The following is a 16,229-nucleotide window of genomic DNA, read 5'->3' on the forward strand; positions in this document are numbered from 1 at the left end:
CACATTTCCTTCTTTTACCACCACCATTGTATTTGCTGCTGCAATCTACATTTCACCATAGCTAATATTATTTATTACTTAGTGTTCTACAATATTTGGCAAAGAAGCCAATCAATAGAAATTCTGTTGATGCATCTCAGAAAATCTATATTTTCAGAGTGATGAACCAGAAAGCTTCCCCCCTGGGGTCTCACATGCTGCAAACAAAATAATTTGGTTTTTCCCTAAGATGTGACTAAAAGTCACCTGAAAAATCAGATGGGTCTTTCAAAGGTGAGAGGGAAATGTAAGAGAGCTTTATGTTTTAGAATGGATTTCCTACTGTAGTGAACTGGTAAATGTAGCAGTGAAATGAAACATTCGCTGCAATATAAGCAAAGCTGCACAGGAGGAGAATGTGACAGTGTCATGTGGCTTCACTAAGCACGGTTGCATATTCTGTGTTTTAGCTCTCATGAGTGGCTTAAAGCAGGTGGAAGTTTTTAGAAAGGAAATGTCTTTTTGGAAAGGTCTTGTAACTTTTAGTAGGAAATTATCATATTTCTGCTGTTTTTTTGGACCCTCATCCAAAACACAATAGAAAGTGGTAATCTTGCAATGGAATTTTATGGTGTGATTTAAAAAATAAATGTAGCTTGTCAGTCTAATAAATTCTGTATGTTCCTTACTGTAATTATGATTGAAGTGCATTACTTTGTTGTAGAACTCTATTGGTTTTGTTCTTTTTGAACTCAGAAGGATCTTTTTTAACTAAAGATTAGAGGAGAGCAGTAGACTAATGGGCAGAATTCTCTATTTGAAAAGCATATCAGTTAAAATTTAACATGGCACCAAAAAAATGCACACCGTGATCAGACTAAGAATGAACCTCATTTAAATCCACTCTCTGTGTAGTCCCTTCCATTTCTCCGCACACAGTCAAGTCAACACAGCAGTCTGTCCAAATGAATTGGCTTTTTAGGCATCATGGGAATTTTACCGCTGCAGTGACCACTGAGCCGGTGTGTCTGTCCCTTGGGACAGCTGCCCTGGGGGAAGCAGTCAGGGGTCCCCCCCAGGCACTCGGCCGCCTGTTACTCCTCTTTGAAAGATGACAGAGCAAAGGCAGAGGAAAGGCAGTAGCATTTGGAGTCATCTTCATTGATTCTTTTTCTGTAGATCCCCCCCTACACATAGCAAAAGACAACAGGGTCATAAAGTTTTGCCACCCAAGATTGCTTCTGGTCACTTCGTTAACTTGGTGGCTGTAAAGGTCACTACTGTTTGTCCTGTTGTTAGTGGAGATCTGTTGGTGGCTGGTTTTACCATGGGGTTTAAGACTGTCTGAGGTGAGGGAGGAATGAGGAATGCTATTTGACTTTGTCTTCCCCCCACCAGACGGAGCTGTGAGTTAAGTACCTCCTGGCATGTGGGATGCAACTATAACTCCTTCAGAGGCCAGCGCTGTGCTTGGAGGGTGCTGCTGCAATCCCACATGGAGAGATCTCTGTAGGAGGCTTTTATAGTCCAAGAGCTTTTCTTTTTGAAACATTTGCACTGTAGCTACCCCACCAGCACCTGCCTGCAACCAGCTTCCTATCTTTGCAGTTTGTGGAGACAGCCAACAAAGAAGTGTTTTTCAAGCAGTTCCCCCCTTTCCTTTTTCCACCTTATCTTTCCCATTCCCCTGAGGAGCCCTGTTTCAGTGATAGCAGTACAAATACACCTCAGAGGTAGTGCAGACACGGCCAAGGCAGTGCTGCCCCATGAATAAGCAAGAATGCTGAGCACACTTGGATTACATGGGGGAGGAATGTGTATCTCTCCCACCCCACACACAGTCCCATAGGCATTTTGGGCAGCCAACAAAAAGGGCTTTCCCCTCCCTTCCTTCCCCTTCAGAGAAACGCTGAGCATTTTTATCCCCTTATTTCCATGACACACACATGCTTTGGAATCCATTAATGTGCATTGTTTGTATGGCTCATTTCTTTAGCTGTCAGCTTAACATAATGTTTAGTTTCAATATCAATAGAGGGGAGAGACGAGAGACAGGGAGGGAGCTTTGAGAAAACGATGCATGAACCTGTTAAACTGCACAAGGCAGAACTGCAGTGGGGAGACCGATTTGCAGGGAGATTATGTCAGTTTATGTTAGAACGTAAGACTCTGGCTTCAACAGCTTATTAATGTTGATCCCGAGATGTCATAGCTCTGATTTGCACCTGTGGTCTTGTCAGGAGAGGGAAAAAGGCTGTTCTTTAAAAATAGCATCTCTTGTCATTTCCCTTGCAGGTTTTAGTCTCATCCATCTGATTGCCACTGGGGTCTCCTGTTTCTTTGGCTCTAGCCTCTTAACGTTTGTGATTTACGTGTACTGCCAGCGCTGTCAGAGGCAGTCCCAGGAGTCAACCGTTATCCACCCAACCACTCCCAACCATCTCCATTACAAGGGCAACACGACCCCCAAGAATGAGAAGTATACCCCTATGGAGTTCAAGGTAGGGTACTTGATGAGAAATACCACAAACAGCTTGATACTACGTAAACAAATTCTGTATTTATGTCATGGTTGCAATTGGGTAGGTTTGTGTTTCTGTGCCCAGCTGTTGGCATTACACGTGGGGTTGAAGGGGCATTTAGCCGTACTATCACAAAGGGCTTAAAAAGTCCCGTTACTGCAATGGGATTTTGTTCTGTTTCACAGTCCTGATGAATGCCAGTCTGGCAAGTAGATACCAAGATAGTCCAGCCCATTCTGACTATTGTATGCATACAAATTGTCCTCTAAGAAATCAGTAAGAGCTCAGTTCAGTGCATTGTTAGTGCGTGGTAAGAGGAAATGGAGGGGAGGAAGAATAAAAATGGAAACTTCATTAGCTGGGAAAATGCTTATTGGTAACATATGATTCTGGAAATGCTTTGGGAACTGCCAAATTGGAGAGAATGAGAAAGCAGAGAGGGTTCTGCCCCCTCTATCAGTACTGGACAGAACTTACCCCAGGCAGCCACGCAGAATTCAATGATAACAGCAGAACTGGGAGCTGAAGCCTTAGGAGAAGATGAGTGTTGAAGTGGCATACTCTGTTGGCATGTCTGCTAAAGAGAACATCACCTGTTATCTGAGCAGATAGGACTAAGGGCGCAAGAGACAATATGCTGAGAGGGCAGTGCATAGTTGTATTCGAGCATCAGTCTCCAGGTGAAGTGTGGGATCAGAGAAGTCAGCAGTGGGATGGGTGAAGGGGCTTCATGTTGCCACAGGAGGAAAAGCCTGCCTAAGGTCACTTGAACAGTGTGGAGCATTATCTGGGACATGAACACAAAACAGAAGGAAACTCTGCAGCTGCTTGCTCCTTCGTATTGCTATGTGCTGTTGACATTTTGATTGTCTGTTTCTGCTGATCTGGCCCGGCTTCTGACTGAGACCCAACAATAAGATCAACAGTGGGACCGTTGCCATAGTTTAAACTCCCTGGGTGTTGGGGACTGTTTCTACATAGAGATTTTATAATGCTGGGCACAGGATGATTCCTGATATATGGCCATGATTTGCAATGTGAATACGCATCAGAACTAAGAGCTTGCATCAAATCATTTGAAGAGTCAATGATGTTTTGGTGTTTTAAAGGAAAACAGTTTGAGCTGGAAAATAACAGAACAGTTTGGCAATAAACATGCGCTGAATTCCTTGTGTTGGGCATTGCAGTCCCTCAGAGGATCCCGCTGCCTATAAATGTAGTCTCAAAAATACATTTCCTAGCAGCATAAGGCTACAGTTGCATACAGTTTAATAAGAGTGCAGCATCATAATGTGAGACAGCATGGATTTGTGGAAAGTAAATCATGTCAAGCAAATTGGATTCCTTTTTTAAATTAAATAAATATTGATCTAGATAGGAGGGAAGCAGCAGACATATTGGGATTTTCAGAGGCTTTTAACAAAGTTTCACAGGATGTATTATTCTACACACTCTGCATATACAGGTTAGGTAATAAATTATTAAGACAGGTAAAGAACTGGGACCTGATCCTGGAAGCTTCAAACTATGAGAGTAATCCTTTCAGTTACAACTTTCAGCAGTTGTGGCAAAGTCAGTAGGAAGGTTCGGATGAGAAAAGCTTGCAGGAATGAAGAGATGAGCAAGAGTATCCCCTTGTTTCTTACTTAGCAAACAATGAAGAAATGAGACAAATTTATTTTTGTGGCCAAAAGCAGGTAGTTACAGAATTGGCTTTGTGCTAACGTTTTCTTCATGATTTATATTGTGCTATCATATGTTATCAGATGATGCTAAAATAGGAAGAATGTTTAAAATTTAGAAGGATGAAGTTGTTCGCAGAACAATCTTGACCAATTGGGTAAATGCATTATGAAATGCAATATGTCTATGCTGAATGGTGCAGTGGACTAGAAGTAATAACAAAGCTAAGCAAAGTTTAAAATAGCAGCAGATTATTTAATGTAGTATCAGGAGGGAGCTGACCTCTTTGATAGATCCATCTCTGAGTACTCGATCTAGTGTGTAGTAACAGTGAGCAGCTGTTAGAGTCTTCTTTTGAGGGACATAAAGAGCCTAGGCATTAGATCAAGTTTTGAAAAGTCTACTTTATTTAAAGGAAGCTAACTGGGACTGTATGAGTTAGGCTGGGGGGAGAAGGGTCTTGGACACAAGGAGAGATACACCAGATGGGGCTTATTTATAGAATGTTAGGAAGTGAAAGAGTTCAAGTGCATAAATCTGCAGTCATTGGACAGACCAAAACTAAATGTTTAGGAGCAAGGGGCTACTTGCTGAGAAGAACTCAAAGTCATACACTTTCAGAGTGGTGAATGAGGCAGCAGAAAGGGTAAAATCTGTTTATCAAGTGAAGCCCCTTTTCTCTATTCCTGTTGAGTATTTCCTTATGTTCATCTTCTCTATTGGCCCTCCTTTCTTAAACTCTTGCCTGAAAACGTCTCATTTAATACTACACATTTGCCACTCCTCAGTGTTCCCTTGAAGAATATAGTGTTAGTGCAGTAAGAGGAAGGCTCTGTGTGCTCTGTGCTGTGTAATTACTTACAAAACTTGTTATTAGCCAGCTTTATATTCAGGAATAACTGGCAGATTTTTCTAAGGGTCAGGAGGGAGTTTTTCATGCCTTCAAGGAACATGTGTGGTTTTATTGTGATGCTACACAATTAACACTCAAATGATGGAGGAGCTAAAATTCACCTTCTGGAAAATGAGGGTTGGACTGAGCTTGGATATGGGCCCATCTGTATTTAAAATATGTATGTATGAAAGAAAGTGAAAACACCTGAAATTCCAGATTCTAAACCTAAGTAAGTTTCTACTCAGCAGATACCAAGAAAACTGCCCCCAACATTTTTTAGGTAATGAAAGCAGAAGAATCATTGTAGGTTTGTATGTGTGTGTGTGAAAGAGTTAATAAATCCATGATTAAGGAAATACATGGTGTGCAGACTACTTTTGAGTAACAGAAGATGATAATACACAGTGACATGATGGTAGCAGAAGGCTGAGCATATGCACAAGTCTATTATTTTCCATTCTTTGATAATAATAAGCCTTCTGCAACCATCTTTAGTTTGTTTTCATCTTGAAATATCTCTGCTCTCCAACCAGCAGGTGAACACAGTAGAAAGTTTGGCAGTGTTACATTCAAATGTACAGCACTGAATGCAAACTCATAAATCAAGGTGAATTTTATATGAAGGCAGATTTTAATGAAGGAAGTGCTAGCTGATATGAGCCTTGTTGGACATTTCAGCACAGCAATGCAGTAATGCAGATCAGATGTAAATATCATACATAATGGTGACCTATTGATCATTTAGCTGATGCTAACTTGCCTAGACAGTGTTTTGCAGAAGAGTGTTTTATTTTTGTTGGCTTCTTTTCCCTTCCTGTTTTGCTTTCTCAAGAATGCTGTGAGGTTTATTATTAGCTATTTTAGCCATGATGTCTTAAAAGATTTCATGCATATGCATTTACTAGCAGCACGTTGATTTTGATTTGTTATTCACAGATTGTAAGGGAGAGACCTTTTGGGTCACCTAATAAGCAGTTCATGTTTCATTAATTGGTTAAAGTTCATACAGCACTCTGACAATATTGAAGACTGTGCAGAACAAGAGCATAATGAAATAAAAATTATCTGCTCTTCACATCTTGGCATGATGGGTTACAGAGCCACCTACAACCTTCCCAGTACTGCCACGCCGATTAGTTAATAACTGGCTATCAAAACACAGAGGAGATCCTCTTTTTTAACATTTTGCTTCAGCTACTCAGTGACTTACTCATGTGAGTTACTTATTAAAGTCATGCTGATGGAAAGCCAGATGATCCTGCAGTAGAAGCAGGAGGATGTAGGGCCAAGGTTGAGCCCTTGTGAATTAGGAGCTCTTGGAAGAGCCACACACGGAGAAAGGGTTTGGACTGAACTTCTTCCTATCGCTAAATCCTCTGCCAATAAAGAGAGCCAACATTTTATCCTGCACGGGATTTGGACAGGCAAAGGTGCCTGCACATTGGTCCAAATCCAAAATCCAATGGCCTTTGGATCAGGCCAGATGGGATTAGTGAGAAATGTAAGTTTGCAGGATGGTTATGATGATGATTCTGCAGATTTTCTTCCCAAGTGTGCCGGACAGACCTCCCTCTGTCCTTCCTTCCTTAAACACAGCTTTAGTCATGAGTCACACAGCCAAACTCTTTCTGTACTAATGCCTCAAATAAGCTGAGGAAGCACCTGAGCACTGCATCTGCTCTGGGGCATCACCGCTGCTCTCGTAGAAGCCAAGAGCCAAAGCTGAAGTTGTGCTCAAGCAAAACAGTCATTTATGTCAATAAGCACATTTATTGTGGGGGAAGATGAGGTGAGAACTGAGTGAGATTGCAGGATATGGCAATGAAAGAGGGAAACTAATTATTTGATGTATCACTCGATACCTGAAGTTTCTAGGAGGACATCAGAACAATAGACATTAACTTCAGTAGGACTGTGAGACCTGCACTTGCCCACAGTTATACAGCAAATCATAGACCTTGAATGTTTCTAGGGGGATGGGGCCTCCACTACCTCTCTGGGCAACTGGTTCCAGTGCTTCACCACCCTCATTGTAAAAAATTTCTTCCTTATATCCAGTCTAAATCAGCTACCAGGAAATGGGGGGAATATTCAGTAGATCAGTTGGGACTCTGTGTTAATTAGAAGCTACAGTGAATATTTTTTAATAAAGTGAGAACAATGCTGTTGAGAATCAAATAACAGTGCAGAGCAGACACCCCCTGTGAAGGACTCTGGACACCGTGATCTACACTTCATTACTAATCCCGAATAATTCATGGCAATAAAATACCAACATGGAGGGTTACGAAACAGAAACCAATTCTGTCTTTGGAAGAAGAATCCTTCTGAATAAAACAACAAGCTGGGTGTTTGGTGTGGCTTTCAACATTGAAAAAAGAAATAAAGCTCAGGGTATAGGAAACTGGATCCCTGTATGGATTTTAAATGTCTCTCTCTTGGTGATGGTCATTTTCACTGCTGCTGAAAATCCCACCTTTTTTATAGCAGGGAGACAGCCAGTGGTTCAAGTTTAAATGAGCTTTAACTACTATCAAGTGCCCTAGAGGAATGTTTGTCTAAGTCAGCCATGGTCTCTGAGGATGTTTGTTTCCCTCTGCAGTGGAAAACTTAGGGCTTCAGTGTCCTGTCACTTAATTTGATATGTTGCTACTTCAACTAAAATTGGCTAACCCATTTATTTGTAGTGATCACAGCACATACACTGATAGCACTCTGATATAAACTTTTTTCTTTTCCTGGTGACCCTTTTTCTGTGCATCATTTAAGGCCCAGGAAGTGGCTGTAAAGTTCAGACATAAGCCAGCAGTTGATGATACCCAACATCATCAATAAGTTATCAACAGCCTCCCTTAAGTATTTGCTTTATCTGTATGGCATTTTAGAGAGAGATTTAGCTGATGTAATCAGCTGAAAAAAAATAAATACATATATATATAAATATAGTAAATCATATTGAAACATAAATTTTGTTCCCAGTGTATTTCATGTTTAACAAAGACTATTTCCCCTGAACAAAGTGGCATTTAAGAACATTAAGTGCTTGGATGGTAGAGTACATATTTTTAGTACTTACCATGAGTATAGTATTATTTGAAAAAGAATAGTAGGGGCAGGGGGTTGTATTGGCAAAGGAGCATTGTGCCCTTTCTTGTATGATCCTGCAGTTGCAAATATCACTTCAGGGGACTCTCAATTTACATAATGCCTGCTAGGAAGGGAAAGCAAGAGAGCTTACTGATGGGGAAAAAAGGATTAAGTGGTGTGTCTCAGTCAAAATCTATTAGTGTCTTTTCTCCCCTTTATATCATTGGGTCGAGTCAAATTGAGCAGTCAAGCATGCCTGGAGGTGTGGCTGCCCTAGGGTGATTGTGCCTGTGGAGTGATGTTCATCTCTTGGAGGTGTCCTCACCCCATGGCAGCAGTGGCTCAGCGGGTTGCTGTGTGCAAGTCACAGATATCTCCCTCTCGTAGATACAATTTTAAGACTAGGGGAAACTGCCAATTCGGATCTGAATGTTTCCTTGCACCTCCTCCCTCTGGGATAGTAAGCAGCCGCTCACAACTGTCCCGCAATGGGAACTGGTCCCCACTCCACCTGGTTTTCGTACAAACCCTTCATTACTTTGCAGGGCTGTTGCTGCTCACCATGAGGTGGGAATATACATTGTTCCTCCTCCCCCACCATTTTGAGAGAGTCCAGCTTTTGGGCTGAGTTTTTGTTTTCTTCTTTAAGCCGTATTGTGAAGTTTTAAGTGACACTGGGGGTACATGCTTCATATTCATCCTGTCATGTTTTTCTCTATTGACTCAGCCTTCTCTCGTCCTCCTTGTTCAGCCAGGCATATCTCCTCCACACCCAGGTCAGGGATATGGTCCATGCTCTGCCTTCTTACAGACTAGGCTGGTCATCATGGATGCCCACAGTAGCCTTTCTTTGGGGTTGTATTACTGCAGCTGTGATAATCTGTGTATGCAGGCAAGACAGGTTTGTAGGCAGACAAGTTTGGTTTTGTTTGGTTTTTAATTATGTGAAGGTAAAATTTTGAACACATCTGCCTGTCTTCAGGTCTGAAACAGCAGCTCACATGTTCAAAAACCTGCCAGCTTTTTCCAGCTACACACATTGGTCTAATTATTGATACTACCTTTTTCTTGCCATTTTTGCCTTTTGTAATTTCTCTGAGGTTGACATGTATCTGCCCCCACCCACCTACCTGTGCTGGAAGAAGGAGAATTAAATGAAGACCTGTGGGAATGGGAATAACAAAATCACACTGCACTGACTGCTGTATATTTACATGACTTCCCTCTACTGGTCAGAAGAGGAATATTTCAAATATACCCTAGTCTCATTTGCTGAAACTTAATGGTTCTCCTTGGTCCAGGTGCTTGAAGTGGTTCCTACCTCGTCATCTCCTCAAAGCTCTGGCTGGCAGTGTTATGCACATTAGTTGAACTGGGAAATCCTCAGTGCCTCCAAGATATGCAGGAGAAATTAATTATGTGTTTGCAGAAGAGTTTAAAAGGAGCCATGAAAGAGGCTGTGAGCTAAAGTAAAGGGAGAGGATAATATTAGATAAACAATAAATACCAGAAAACATATAACCTTTGTGGTACACTTGGAGGGGAGCTGCCTCACTATTCATCTGGAATAGCTCCACTAGCAAATAATGGATTTTTAAGTAGAATTCTAAAGAAATCTCACTGCGCACATACAGAATAAAGATAGCTGTGTCAGTATTCAGAACGAGATCTCAATGTCCAGAACGTGTTTGGCAGCTCTGAGAGAGGACAGCCAAAATACCTGAGCTGTTTTTTCCTGAACCATGACCGGCCTGTCCTAAAGAGCATTTGAGAGCTCAGGGCTGCTCAGGGTGTGCTGGCTGCTGCCACCACCCAGGCTGCACAGGCTGCAGCAACAACACATCCGTTGCCACCTTTCCCTGGTGCATCATTTATATATGCACAATAGGTTTGGTGTAGGGTACGCAGGAGTAGCTCTGCCTGCATTCCCCTATAGCTGGGGGAATCCTCATTAAGTCAGCTCTAACATCCTCCTGACATTTGGCACAAAGCATGTGAATAAAGGAAAGAACTGAAAATCTGCGGATGAAGGAATCTAGATGGACCGTATCCCAGAGTCTGTGAGAACGAGCTAATAAACAACTCCAACTACCTTTATAAATATCATGCATCTTGGGCAAACCCCCAGTGCCATGAAATGCAAAGGTAATACAAAAGCATTTGTAAGAAAGCAGGCCAGTTTTCTCCCAGCTAATTGAGTCACTGTTAAGCTACCAAACTCCAATGCACTAAAGTCACACAAGTAGCTCCAGTAAGTCTGTGTGAGAAACACCAGTTGGATTCGGGGATAAGAGAAACTATCTGTAATCATACAGGCCCACAATTGACTGAGTATGCCTGGACCTTCCCCATTCAAAAAAGCCTATCAATGGGGTGTTAAAGCCTGCTTGGTCTTTAAAATTTGGCAGAGTTGGGGCCATACTAGAGGGTGAAACCAGGAGAAACAAAATGGGATTGACTCGACTGTGCTTTCAGTTACAGCAATGGAAGCTCATTGAAGCAAATCTGTGTCGGTGTTAATATGCAGACAAATCTGAACTAATATTTGAGAGGCAACATGTCACATACCCTGATGAAATGAAAGGTGGTTGGGCTGAACTGACAGCTGAGCTGGGACCTAATGCTGAGCAGGAAGAAATCAAACACAATCACTTTTTACACAGAGTTTCAGCATTAGAGGAGGAAGGGAAAGCACGAGACTGAGCTGCATAAGAGCAGATTCTCAGCTGGTAAAAAATGTAGCTTCACTGGTCTATACACCTAAAGAGAAGAGGATGATATTGGTGTCTTAAATAATCCTGTGACGTGTAAGTAGAAATTGGCTTGGACAGGAACACTGCTGCAGAGACTGAAACCTGGCTAATGGACTGCGAACACCAGGCACTCGTTAATGGGAACATACGGGGCTGTAGGGAGGAGTTGTGTGGGGCACCGCAAGCAGTAATGCAAGGTTTGGCTTTATTTAATACTTCATTAATGAGCTTGGAGAGGGTGCAGTAAGTGTGTTAATTAAACTAGCAGAAGATATTAAATTGGGAGGTGTGTCAAAAAAACAGCCATTGCTATAGAAATAATGGAAAATGACCTGGGGAGATTATAAATGTAGAGAGGAAATAACAAGGTGAGATGCAGCATGGGGAGAAAACAAAGCAATCTTGAGGAAAATAATCAAAAAGCATCTATTTAGAGGGTGGGAGGTACTTGGAAAGCCGTAAGACTGTAAGAGACTGAACGGAGTTAGCAGATGGCAAATTAGGCCAGTTTTTACTTTTATTTCTATTTTTAATTTTTTTTTTTTTTTTTTTTTGCACCACTGCAGTTACACCTTTGCAATTCTCAGTCTAAATGTAGCGCTGTGGGCTGGCACCAGGCTGCATGACTTGTGTTGGTAATTCACCACAATAAGCAGCTCTGAGGCCATCTGAAAACTCAGGGCTGCTTGCTCCAATATAACTGCAATGAGGCAGTGAGAACTGCCTTCCCTGGACAGACCTACAGCCGGTCACTGTGGCCTTACTGGTTACCAACAGCAGAAGCCCGGCCTAGCCCAGTTGCTCTAGATGATCATCTGCACCCAGTGCAGATTACTAAACTTAGTTTTAGAAGGCAGTGATTATACCCCTGGTGAGTTAGTCTGAGTACTAGAGCATGCACGAGGGCAGGTGCTGTAGCTCAACTCATGAGCCCCTGTAGTAACACTACAATATACGTGAGGGACCCAGGAAGGGCAGACACTGAAGCATAGCAGTGCAGCAAGGAGACAGTTTACACCTTCCCACAGAGCTGAGATCATGTCTGCTATATCCTGTGCATCAGCAATATTGGGAAGCAGCTTGGGGCAGCCCTGGATTCCTCTTGTGTGTCTGGAAGCCACGTCATGGGTGTTGCCACCACCAAATTACTGGCAAGCCAGGGATAAATAGCAAGCTTTAGGCTAGACACCTGCACTTGCCAGTGGGAAGATTTCCATCAACTCCTCGGACTTCAGTTTCCAGTTCAGAAAAATACTTAAACCTGGATTTAGCTCTAAGCAGGGACTCACTTCAGCTTGCCTTACTATTACATACAGTACGTTTTGTCATCTTACTCGTGCTTAAAGTCAGAGACGTGCCAAAGCATCTTTCTGACAATGGTCCTTTATGTTGCCAACTCTGAAGGTTTTTATAAGTTTAAAATGGCAGTAATATAACCTCACTCCATCCTAAGTATAAGGATAAAATAGCTATTTTCAAACAGCTATAGAAAACTGTAGCTATTCATTTTCTTGTAATTGAATGTTAGTTCCATTGTCAACCCAAGCACATCTACAGATGCTGCTGTCATTTGGGGGTTGTTTAATTTATTTACCAATAACAGTGAACAAAGAATTTCCAGTCTAAAAATATGGTGAGCTTCCATCCAAAAAGAACATGCAATCATAAGTTTAGTGTCCCAGTGGGATTTTTTTGTATCTCTTTTTGAGAGGAAAAACCTTTTTATTTAGAAAATAGGTTCCTCATCTGTACATCTACGCTTCACTGTAAATCCTGCAAACAGCCTTATTGAATTCATCAGAAAAACCTCAACACATAAACTCTGGCCACTGCTACCTTTGACTTCAGTGTAGGCAGAGCTCAAGAGATTTTTATAAAAGCATCAGGTGAGATAGTTTGTTTAGTGTAAGACACTAAGTAAATTTTTAAGAAAGATCAGAAATAAGAATCATTAAAGTCTCAAAAATCACTCTCAGCTTGCAGTAAATACATGGGTCTCATAAGGTCTTTCTGGCAACATGCCATCTTTCCAGGGTCATTTGTAATGCATAGCTTGAGAGGCACAGCAGTGTTGTGGCATCCGGTGGATCAGAAGAAAGGGAGCATGTGGGTGGGCCAGACATCATTTATTTTCCTGGTGTCAATTATTGCCAAAAGAGGTTATTTTAGTTGTATGGTTTATTTTGTTGAATTGTAATTATTATGCTAATTATTTCCAAATTTACTGGTTACTTATGATTCTGAGATCTCTGCCTTGGTACTTCCGGAGATGTACAAGCTGTGGGAAATGTTTCATAATATTAATATATTTCCACAATCCCAAGTCATTTGGCTAACATTCCTAGAACACAAAAAGTAACATCCATTAACAAGAAGGCATGGCTAACTCCATAAAACAGCTGATCTGCATCGAAAAAGCATTTTGCTCAATCTGATTTCAGTGCAAGAAACAACTTAAAAGGAGCACAGAATAAGCTAAATGTTGGATCTTGGCTTTCTTACATCGTTGCACAATCCTTTTATCCCACCATTTTCCTGGGGGATGAGGGGGAGTAATGGCCATCCCACTGCTGCTACAGGAAGTCTGTTGGATGCTGTTCCAAGGAAATTTGGAAATGCTACTTTAATTCTTTTAGGGCTAATTGTGCGACTGATTTCAGTTGGAATTCTGTCCCTGATTTCTGCAGAGGCAGGATGTACGTGGGCTTGAGTTGGATATTGCTAAGAGGAACGAGTTGACTACAAAGTTGCCATCTGCTCCCAGGACCCTAATTTTAGACCTTTGCCTATGTCCACAGTGGATGATGAGGGTTAGCAGTGACTGGAATTGTTACCCTTGGTTCCTTAGCACCTGCACTCACTTTGTGATGAAGGAAAGGGGAAGTTTTTCTTCGTAGTACACTGGGATGTTCAACATTACAAACAAACTTGCAAGGTGGAAACTTCCAACTACGCGGTCAGTCCTGGCACAGCTGACACAGCTCTGACAAGTCATGCCCATTGGAAAGGTGCGCGCTGCGTTGTTCAGCCTCTGCAGAGGTTAAAGTGGTCATAACTTAACCATAAATGCTAGACAGAGTGGTTTGAAGCTGCCCAGGAAGGTCACCCAACTTCTTCTTTCTTCTTTTTACCTTTTTAAAGAGGAAAGTGTTGTGGGTGGGAGGTGGAAGAACTGAAATTAACACCTGTCGACAGAGAAGTAGTGGAGAAACTGTGAGGTTGGGGAAAGCTGTCCTTGCTCCCTGACTTCATGGGGACTGCAGTGCTGCATAGCTGGTGAAGATTAACCTATGAACCTCTTGAGAAACTTGCTGACTCTTCCCCCACACCACCCCCAAAATAGGAAAGAAGATCTGGAGCTCAAAGAGAATGCTGAGCTCCAGAAAGCTGAGTGCTTTCTGCATGAGAAGATTAAGGAAATCTTGCCATTGCATGTCACCCAGTGGGAACTACCTTATGGCCCTTATTTTGCTATTAGTTGTATGTGTATCACATGCTTTTAGAAGTATTCTTTTCACTTTAGCTTCTCAAAAACTGTATGACATTCCTTTTAGCTGGGGGTGGGGAGATGTTCATTCCCTTTTTAAATCAAGTTTTGAAATTTTCATGACTGTTTATTGAAAATTGAAACATTTGATCTGTTTACGTGTGTAAGAAATGTTTATACAGCTTGTACATGCAGCTGTAGGATGGGAGTAGTACTGAAAGTCCCATACTGTTACACATGAAGATGTTTTGATACATCTGGGAGAATGTAACCAAGTAGGTCAGTGGAGTATGACTTAATGATTTGGAGCAGAGGCAGAATTTGGGGGAGTAGTGGCAAGGCATTGCTGGAGAAAAAGTAACAAACGGAAAATCTGAATGATGACTTAGGCTAAAAATATCAATGGAGAAAGCTGAACAAAATTAAATGTATGCATATGGCAACCGCTTTTGGCCACTGTAATATTGGGGACTTGGCTCAGAGGTGGCTGATGTGAAGAGGCACTCATAGGAGTTGGGCTGTGAGCAAGGGTCTGTTCTGTGTTAGTTTTTGTGATCGACTGTAGTGCTGTGGTGATGACTCTTGGCCTTTCCCATTGGGACTGATAAATATTGGTGGGAATACCTATGGGCACAGCAGGCTGGTTTCATCGCCGCAGTAACTTCAGTGAGTTCAAGTTGTCAGGAGGCTCTGACCTTGACAGCATAACCCATATAGCGCTGGGGGAATATCTTCCAAAGGGAAAGTCGTCAGCCATCTCTGTACTGTCACAGCCAAGAATTGCAGGATGAGGGCAAAGGTTAAAGCTCTGAGGAAAAACAGCACAGGAGCCCACTCAGAGGGATGTAACTGTGCACCCCTTCTCCCACAGCGCATGCATGAGTATGTATGTGTACATCTCTAAAATTCACTGCTGCCTAATTTCCCTTCTTCAAAATATCAACCAATTTCTAGTACCAAGGAACCTAATCATCTATTTATTAAAATGAGACAAACAATAAGTTTGTGTGGGGAAATGTTAAGGCAGTGCACATGGATCATGCTGATTTGGGACTGTACTGCCATCACAGCATTTCCGGAGACAAATTCTTTGCAGCTAATTGCATTATAAATTCCGCTAAACCATTTTCATAAGTTATTTTCCTAAGATATAAGCCCTCCATTGAAAATAAAGCCAAAAAGAGCAAAGGATCAGTTGTGGTTTTTTTCCTTAATTAAATGTTATATGAAAGTAAGATGAGAGAGAGAAAAAAAATGGAAATCATGTCAAATAAATGCTAAGTCTGCTGTAAGGGGCTAGTTTTAAACACTGTGGGACATGTTGAAACTCATACAGATTTTCCAAATGAAAGCCAAAAAAGTAGAGTCCAGAGGTCTTTGTCCTGAGATCAAGATGGTCCTGAGCAATCCCAGGTCAGGATTTTGATGTCACAAAATCTCAGAGGTGGTAATCCTGGCATGTCATGAATCTTAACCGTCCTGAAAAGTGAGCCACATGAGGCCTGCATGCTGGACCACCTTCCAGAGAGCCCAGGGAGTGTGGCAGTGGGAATCAGCCTCTTCTTCCTGCTGTGCTGGACTGTGGCCGTGGGGTTGCGCTGCCTGTGGTGGGTATCCTGGGCTAGAGACACCAACAGCAAATAGCAATCATTGTGTACAGCCAGTTTGAACACCTGTGGTGTTCGCCAGAGAGCAGTTCCCCCAAACAGTAGTAGTACTTAGCAAAGTACTCAAGGGTTTTTATCAAGCTGGGTCAGAAGACACTGAAGCAGAGAGCAAGTTAATTGGATTTCTCAAGGAAGCATAGCAAGCAGTGGAGGACT

At 42.0% G+C, this 16,229-nt stretch overlaps 1 protein-coding gene across 3 annotated transcripts in view; it reads left to right on the forward strand.

Moving 5' to 3' along the window:
* SEMA5B (semaphorin 5B) overlaps positions 1 to 16,229 on the forward strand; it is a 138,802-nt gene that overhangs the window by 120,226 nt on the left and 2,347 nt on the right. For all 3 annotated transcript variants that reach the window (XM_075710035.1, XM_075710037.1, XM_075710036.1), the window contains exon 20: positions 2,275 to 2,480. In XM_075710035.1, coding sequence (XP_075566150.1) covers positions 2,275 to 2,480 — 206 coding nt within the window. The remainder of the gene's footprint in view (positions 1 to 2,274; positions 2,481 to 16,229) is intronic.

The sequence above is a fragment of the Pelecanus crispus genome, chromosome 5 (assembly GCF_030463565.1).
Source record: "Pelecanus crispus isolate bPelCri1 chromosome 5, bPelCri1.pri, whole genome shotgun sequence".
NCBI classification, from domain to species: Eukaryota; Metazoa; Chordata; class Aves; order Pelecaniformes; family Pelecanidae; genus Pelecanus; species Pelecanus crispus.